Source organism: Lupinus angustifolius, chromosome LG02 (assembly GCF_001865875.1).
Source record: "Lupinus angustifolius cultivar Tanjil chromosome LG02, LupAngTanjil_v1.0, whole genome shotgun sequence".
In the NCBI taxonomy this organism is placed as follows: domain Eukaryota; kingdom Viridiplantae; phylum Streptophyta; class Magnoliopsida; order Fabales; family Fabaceae; genus Lupinus; species Lupinus angustifolius.
In genome coordinates this window covers 1,914,947-1,924,045 of record NC_032010.1, presented here as the reverse complement: position 1 = coordinate 1,924,045, position 9,099 = coordinate 1,914,947, and the positions used below count along the sequence as shown (strand labels likewise).

General features: G+C 31.1%; 1 protein-coding gene across 1 annotated transcript; it reads right to left on the bottom strand.

Annotated features, from left to right (window-relative positions):
• On the bottom strand, positions 838-5,144 carry LOC109331819 (boron transporter 1-like). Its single transcript, XM_019566560.1, has 12 exons — positions 4,693-5,144; positions 4,466-4,548; positions 3,917-4,109; positions 3,658-3,796; positions 3,333-3,498; positions 3,060-3,226; positions 2,701-2,874; positions 2,477-2,572; positions 2,216-2,353; positions 1,738-2,063; positions 1,381-1,648; positions 838-1,277 (listed from the first exon to the last, which is right to left on the bottom strand). The coding sequence occupies exons 1-12, from the start codon at positions 4,794-4,796 to the stop codon at positions 960-962; spliced, it is 2,172 nt and encodes a 723-aa protein (XP_019422105.1). The 5' UTR covers positions 4,797-5,144; the 3' UTR covers positions 838-959.

The window sequence follows — 9,099 nt, the reverse complement described above, 5'->3', positions numbered from 1 at the left end:
AATAACATATGAATGAACAACGAAAATGTAAAGAGTTCGATTATTAAGAATAATATTTACTGTGAAGGGTAGTTACACATTCTAAAAGAGAAAAGGAAGGGATATATTGGTAGTACCAAAAATGTATATACAGTTATTTCAACTTGTGAATCTAGCATACTAGACTTTCTTCAATGTAAATCTAGCATGAGATACAAAGTATGATGATTACTGTATATAATACACATGGTTAACAAAGGAACCTAGTAACAATCCCGTTGTATCATTTTGCAATTTCACTAGGGAAAAAATGAATGTAATATCTATGCATTGATAGTGCAAAGATTTATACATAATCATTGTATTATCACTTTTCACTTGAATTACTTTTTTTTGAAGAGTTAATTATAATTAAAAAATGAATGGTGCATGACATAATAATAGTGTATAAAACTCATACATTGTCAAAGATCTTTTTCTCATTGATGTTTTTCAACTATTCCATAAATGTGTGATTTGTCTCTTTGATTTATCCAACTACTGTTGGATCTAAACAAATTATAGATGATATGTCAAACTTTTTCTGTTTGTGTAGTGTTACTCAAGTAATATTGAATTCCTGCACAAAAAATTAGTATACCATGTTCCTGAAGGAACCTTATGATGTTCCTTCTAATACTGATATGTGCATGTGTGTATTGAAACTTTTTGGATCAATTACTATAAAGTATGAATCATCCAATTGTTGAGTTGTATAAACCCATGTGGAGCACTATTTCAAGCTAATACAAGACTTGAATTAACCAGAATTTATTAAGAAAAACATGTGATTGTGTATATATATGCACAAATATAATAATATAGTTAACATTAAACATAGGAAAAGACTTTACAAGTTACAACAATGGCAAAATTAACATGGAAAATGGAGCAATAATGAAAGTTCCTAAGTCCTTATAAGGATTATGACTTATGACTAGTTATTTGTTGTCTTGCTGTTTTGAGTCAGGGTTAAGAGGGCTTCTTCCCAGGCTTGATAATCTTACTTCTCTACCATTTGGACTGAAGAGACTTCTGGTGCCGGATCGAGGACTCTGTTCAGTTGTGAGCTCACCAGCACGAGAATTGAACGAAAGACGTGGGCTCTGATGGCTCTTGAGATCATTTCCTGGTGTTGGAGTGGTGCTTGTGATCTTTGAACTGCTAGTGCGCCTAAACTCGCCACGGCTTCTAGTGATAACACCATCTAGGATCTCACTTTCATCAATCTGTGAAGCACCACCTCCAAAATCTGATTGCTGTTTAGGACATCACACACAAATTTAGTACGAAGTAGAGCAATGTTATATGTACGACAAATCGAGAATTTAAGGTAAGCATATTGGATAAGAGTGATGTTACTGTTGCAAGGTTGAATGGTAAAGCAGTTTGTTCTTCATATGCTGCTGCATCCAAGTCTTGAAGGTGTACGCCTTTGAAAAATTTCGGGAGAAAGTATTGTCTAACAGGAACTAAGAGCATGATCATCATAGGAAACATGACTCCGGCAATAGGAACCCAAGTTAGCCCGAAACATACAAAAAGATAAAGTGTTTGGAAAATGGTGAATGTTGCTATTGTCTTGAAAGGGACAGTTTCCACAAAAGTAGCATGGTAATCCTCTAGCACCCTGCAAGAAGATGAAATTTTTTTATCGGTATAAAGCTTCAAATAGAAAATTAAGAATTAGATTACGAAAATAATCGGATGTTCGTTTACTTGTATCTTCTGCTTGGTGCAGTGAAGAGTAATAGGATCCTTTCCCAAAACTGATTTCCTGGCAAACTTTCAATAGCCATGAAGGCGAAGTAGCCCCAAAGGACTGAGGTTGGGATCATCTTGAGGAACGGCATGGCTGCAACGCATCCTCCAACCATTATTGATTGAAGTAAATTACTGACACGTTGTTCCTTTACCTCGATAGGTAGCAGATCGTCTATTTCTTTCTCAACATCGAACATTGCCTCATCTACCGGGGCGTCCATGTTTCCTAAACTGGTAGCTGCTTGAATGGTTGATTCTTTTAATTCTTTTAGTCCTTGTGCCTGATCATAACATTTGACATAATAACAATATGTCAAATATGGTAAATAGTGATTACATATTAAGCATATAGTTATAGATATTACATACTTGAAACTCAAAATAAAGGAAATTTACCGAAAAGACAATAATGAAGAAGATTTAGAAGACTTACTCTAGCAGAGGGGTCCTGGTAAATAAGAGGACTCTGCATTTGATGGTACGCTTCTTGCATATTTCCGTATAACTGTCCTAAACTAGCATTCGTTCTCATACTTTTTCGTGCCGTTGACATTAGTCTATTACGAAGTAACTGCGACACAATTTTTCATTTTTAGAAAGCCATGTTCATACTACTAGAGATTATACTAATTAGGTGGGAGATGATAAATCAGACATAGTTATCTCCTCTTCCGGCATCTATAACTCGATGTACCTGATGTTTAAGAGTTGCTAGACTCTTGGTGTGCATAGGTGACTGCGGTATGACTCCATTTGAAGGAGGGATTCCGATAAGGCCACACATTAAAGTCTTCCATAAAGAAAGATGAAATTCATCATTAGAAAAGTAATTTGAAGTATTACAAATTTACAACAAAATAATGAAGTTCGACAGTACTAAAATATGAAACTGCGAAGGAGCACGAAGAACTTGCATACCAAAAAACCCAAAAGGAGCAAGTCATAATGGTAAGATGATGGCTTTCTCAAATTGAACTCTTTCTGCTGCGCAAGCTGCGATGCCACACTGTGATCAAAGTAATAAAGCACTGCAATCATGGTTGCTGGGATAAACGCGCCAATTATGTAGACGACAGGAACATTGATCATATCCTGTCATAACAAAACAATACAATAATCTCTATTAACAAGCCATCCGGTTGGTACGAAAACTATGTGGCGTTTGCTTCAAGGTTTGGAATTTTACATTTCCGGGATGGACAGTTATATTTACATTAGTATCTTTCGAAGCTTGAATTGAAAGAAACACACCCTTAGAGAATTAGTAATTTACGTGCCTTAATAACAGTCCAATTCTCGTATGCACCAGGCGACCACGGATTTGGGCTAAAGAGACGCCTTGGGATACCATGTGGAACATTTTTAGATGGCATGTAGGACACGCCGGTCCAAACTAGGACCATAAGGGGCACACCATAGTCAGCTATTAAGCTGCGAATCCAGCCTATAACAGAACACATAATTTTCCTTGTTAATCAAAACAATTACAAGGTACTAAACTCGAAAAAACCTCTATGCACTTAGTTGTTGATCAAAATACAAACACTTACCACTACCATAGCGCCATGACCTAGCCTTTCTACTTTTTAATGCAGTGAGGAGAAGGCCAAATGAAAGAACTAAAGCAAACATCCCATTAGAAAACCTCCAAGAAGGTAAAAACTCGGTTGACGTTGGATCTTCTCGCTTTGGTATGCGAAACTCATCCACTAGTCCCTGGACAATGACGCGAGTAGTACGTTAATTAAATCTGGCTAAAATGTATTAGAATTCAGGTACTGATATATCATACGAAGACGGCATAATTAATTAACAGTGTTTCTGACAGAATGGAAAGAATAAATGACAATGGTCAAATTTTGTAAATATTCTTACTTTGATAGCTTGCTGCATGAAGAGCATTGCAATAAGCATACCAAACAACTCTCCGGCAATACGTGTAAACCTATTGATTATGGAACAAGCCCCTAAGATGGCGAATAGAAACAGCAACAGTGATGTCCAAACACATACCCTACAAAATCAAAGTTATAACAGAAAACAGGACAATGTTAAGGCACATCATGGCAGACAGTAATAGAACATAATTGGATCAGGGTCTCCATATGAACACATCAAGGGAAAAGTTTTTCACCATCCAGTCCACGCGAGAAACATATTCCGGCCCAACTCGGGTCTCTCTTTGGCAAAATTGAACATGAATGTGTACATGATCACAGTAGGTTCTGCCACTCCTAAAATCAGTAAGGGTTGACCACCAATGATAGAGTGTATAATGCCACATATCGAAGTCGATGCCAAGGTTTGAACAGCTGTTAGAACACCCTCTGCAAACAATATGTACTTGTTATCAAGCTATAGTACTAGTTGTAATACTGTCCTATTTCCAGAATTCCTTCACTTTCTTTTCCCTTTTGGAAATCAAGACATATACCAATAGATTAAGTATTGAAGGGTTACTATTGTAATCTGAGAGGACTAATAGGCTTTAAATTGCAAGCTACATCATATAATGCGGCTGCAGCTGCGGCTGCAACATCTTGATTACGATGACTGATGCAACCACATAAGGCCAAAACTACTGGCATTTGCTCGCAATCACAACAACCACAATTTAAAACATTATTTTTACTTTTCTCCGGGGAAAAAAGATAAATATACCGAAGTTAGAATATTCTAGTACCCGTATCTCGCTCTAGTTGTTCACCAAATGAAATGACAGGTATTGCAGAAGCAAAAAATATGTATGTGGTGGGGGCCAAAATCCTATAAAAAGAGAAACAAAACTTGTGAATATATCAGATACCAATGGTTGATTCCATATAAAACAATCATAACATTATAAATCTTTCATTACATTCTATAAAAGACCACAATACAATAAAAAAAACTTGATTCTTAAGCATATACCTTATGCCTGCTTTGATTCCACCTTTCCAATCTTGCTTGTAGCACATTAACCTTCCTCTTAGATCATTCTTGATTCCTTCTAAGGGTACAAATGTTTCTTCCATTGCTTTTACAAAAATAGGATAAAGGGCATGTGAATATGAAGTTCTAAGACTTATAAACCTTGTTGAGTTTCTGCACAAAGTTACTTTGCTACCATTGGAACTAAATGGTAATAAGAAAATAACCAAGTATAGTTTACATGATTTGGTTGTTTTCTATAATCTTTAGGTAGATATATAAACAAGATTGAATAAGTGGAAAAGTGTGGAGAATATGAGAGAGTGTGAGATTGAATGGTGTGAATATAGCAAATAAGCCAGCTGTGTATGAAAAGCAAGATTTGTGAAGTTGAGATTGGTGCTGTTATTGGCCAGCTCCACCTCCAAACAACACTTCTATGTTATTGTGTCCTTCTTGAGTGCTTCCTTATATAAACAAATGTGAATGTCTGGGTCAAAGCTGGTCATATAGGTCGGTTTTCAATTGAACTATACTGGTTATATTGGCCAGTTTTTATTTAAAATTAATTTTTTAATGAAATTGAAAAAAATATTGATTTTTTTATTAATTTTTAACATTAATAATAATATATTATATCTTATATCTAATTTCATCAGTATATGGTTTAATTAGTAAACCACCAATTAAACCACTATACTATTATACCAGTACCCTAACTAGTTTGATGACTGGTATGATATTAACAATACGGGAATTGAGACATAAAAAATGGTGGTCTTGTTTCCTCTCAAAATTGAGAATAAAAAAAATGTATGCAATGATACATTGCCATGATAAAGACTCTCTAAAAGTATATTATAAATAAATGATAAATGATATAATTGATTTGTATAAATTTTACAGTTATCAAAATTGGCTTTTGTCCATATAATATATGGTTTTGGGTTTTGGTTGTTATGTGTTGTAAAATTTTGATTTTAGACATTTGTAATAATGTTGCTAACATCAACGGCATATAAGTGGTCAATTGTGTTCTTGACACATTAAACAATAACTAAAATTAAATTAGAAACTAAAAACTAAGAAAAGGGAAGTAAAATTATAGGCATTTTAACACTTATTATATTAAACAACCCACCTAATATCTTATTAATGTCACGATATAAGAATAATTTTATGGAGAATGTTAATCAATGTTTTAATGACATGAGTGTTAAATTTATGTTAATCAATAATATTATTTATCATTTATTTATATTACTTTTAATAATATAGAATTCCAATAACTATTCACATATTCGGATTGAGAATACATAAAAGTTATACACTTTTCATTCCACTTTTGCTTACTTTTGAGTTGTGAATAACATTGTATGCTCTGAAGTCATGAGAAAAATTATAGTAACACGAATCCCTTTAAAAATCATCAACAAGATGATAGTCATATAGAATTCTTATTTTATATATGATGCCTATAGTATCTAGTGTGGTATTAACGTTTGGATATTAAAAGATTTACTTAATAGAAAATAAGCTTTTATTGAGAACTTATATAATATTCTCCTACACTCTTATTTAATTCTTTTTAACTTATGTGAGGTGAGGATCTAATCAAAGACATAGAGGTATCACAGTCACCTCATAAAATTACATAATATCTAATATCTATCAATAATGTCCTCACATTATAGAAGAAATTTGTAAGAGTTCAAATGTATACAATGTTAGTATAAAGTATTTTACATTATCAACATATTATTTATCATTAGAACATATGATGTATGATTTGCTGACATTACAAAAAATATTTACATTGTTAGTATATACATATTAAATTCAATTTGAAATCGAATCCTTATAAAATATGGGTTGAATTCTTATGGACATGACCAATATTCATACATACTTATTCATTAATTTATGCATTTTAGGAATTAGGACCATGTTAATATTCTACTAGAGTATATAGAGGTGTAAGTCACATATTTAATGTTAGAATGTTGTGTGATTCTAAGGTATGTGACCAAATGCAGTGCTAAAGAGATATTCCTTAACCAAATAATTTGCAAGTTGTTGGCAATATAAAATAATATTCAAATGGCGGTGATCTTTGGGAACTACTATTGTTTCTATATTCAACATTGTTACATGATTGGTGCTAATAGTTATGCCCAATTCTATGTCACTTGTGAATTTTTAGATTATTATTACAATACTTATTTAATTCAAACTTTGTATGTAATACATAAATCTAACACATAATAATATTGAACAAAACGAGAAAAAATATTGAATCAAGATATGTTGCTCAACCTTTATTCTTTACAAAAAAAAAAATCATCTATTACCAGAATAACTTTATTTTCTTATTTCTAGTGAATCAAATACTGTATAATATTGTTAACTTAAAAATTAATTAAATATTTATTTGATACATATTTATTAAAGATTTAATATGTATATATTAATAGTGTAAGTATTTTTTACACTGTTAGCAAATCGTCTATTATTGATTTATTAATCATTATTGACTAACAAACAAAAATAATACGAATCGATGATGGATGATGGACTGACAGTGTAAAAAACTTTACACCATCAATGCACAAATTTTAAGCTCATTTATTAACCCCTGGTGATGGTTGAGCATAAGAAAATGACACAGAAGATCTCAATTTCTCTACAAAATGCAAATTATGCTATAAATAAGAGATTAGGATCTTCTCCAGTAACGAAGAGAGAATTACATTAAAAATAACGAAAAAATAATATAATATGACATTTTATCCCTTAAAATATAATAATATAACATTTCTCTCGTAAAAAATCATAAAAAAGGTGGATAATGCAAGTTGCTCCCTCATGCCAAATTGAATTATTTTTCATCTTCATTCCAATTAGAAATACATCCCAAAAGTAGTGTACGTCTTTTGGATTCTACTTTTAAGACGTTTTTTATTCAGAAAAGAAACACTCCTAACAAGTATTAATAAGTTTTTATAGACTAGGAATATATATATTTTAATAACATCAGGGCATTTATAAATATTATTATTATGTCCAAATTGATTTTGAAATGAAGAATGCAATCTTTATAACTAACATTGTAAAGTTTTGACTGATATAATTACATCTTTTATATAATTGAGATATTGTATTGACATTTAGGCTAATTCTCATATTTAAATTATAGTAGTTATATACGTATGGAGAAAAGGGTGGAGTGATATGATAATGGATGTTGCTTATTTTTAAGACATAGCTAAAATAAATTCTTTACAAATAAAATTAGAAAAAGTGTCACTATTAACGAATTAGTAAAATTACATCAGTAGCCTTCATTTTAGAGGGAAAAAATGCAGTCAAAATACTTCACTTATATATATGAAGATATATAAAATGTTATGAGTTAAAGAAATATAAAAAATAATAGCATGATGCAAGCAAAATTAAATAAGGCAAGTGAATTTTTTATTTATTTTCAGTGTTCATACCTTCACTTCCCATGACCTCTATTAACATGGAGAAATACAATTGATGATAAAACACATTAGAGTTTGTTTGTGAGTTTATTTTTAGAGAAAAATTAAAGATTTAAAAATTGTCTCACAATATGTCCTACAAAACATGGGTTCAAAAAAAAAATCATAGACATCATCCATTTGGAAGGGTAAGAAAAAGTGTATTGAACATACCTTTCCATGTGCCTTTTACACATATAATCAATTAACAAATAAAAAATGTATACACTGATTACCGAATAATTTTGAGAAAAAATGTGAACTTAGATCAGTTTTATATCCTATTATTCTATTATCTAATATTTATATGTTATTATCATTAATTCATTAAAAAGTAATACAATATTAAGTGTGTATAATTCTTTCCACTAATAATGTATATCTATTCCATTCATAGTTTTCTACCCTATTAGTTTATGAGAAAAAATGTATGCATGGCATAAGAATTTTATGCACTTTCAGTTTATTATTTACTGCTCATTTTTAATTATCATTTATTCTTCAAAAATTAATATAAATTATAGTGAATAATTTGTGATTTTGTGTAAATTTACACTTATTGTGCATAAATATTACGCTCTTGATGTATTATCCACCATTATATATTTACATATCATTGATTCTTGACTGTATCTAATATGTATATAATAATAGTGTAAATGTCTTTTACACTGTCAGCAAATCTTCATCATTCATATGTTAACTATTATTGACTCTCAAACAAAAGTACTATAAATCAATAGTTGATGATGTGCCGACAATATAAAAAACTTTACACTAACAGTGCATAGTTTTTTAACTCTTCTTAAATGTAAATAGTACAAATGAATAATTAATGATATAATGACTGTCTGTAAATCAATACCGATATTATATATATATA

Excerpts from the sequence above, each read along its gene's own strand:
- LOC109331819 (XM_019566560.1), bottom strand. The coding sequence starts at position 4,796 with ATGGAAGAAACATTTGTACCCTTAGAAGGAATCAAGAATGATCTAAGA. Across the intron at positions 3,797-3,916 it reads TTTCTCGCGTGGACTGGATG|GGTATGTGTTTGGACATCAC; the intron begins GTGAAAAACTTT and ends TTGATTTTGTAG. Across the intron at positions 2,573-2,700 it reads TGCTCCTTTTGGGTTTTTTG|ACTTTAATGTGTGGCCTTAT; the intron begins GTATGCAAGTTC and ends TCTTTATGGAAG.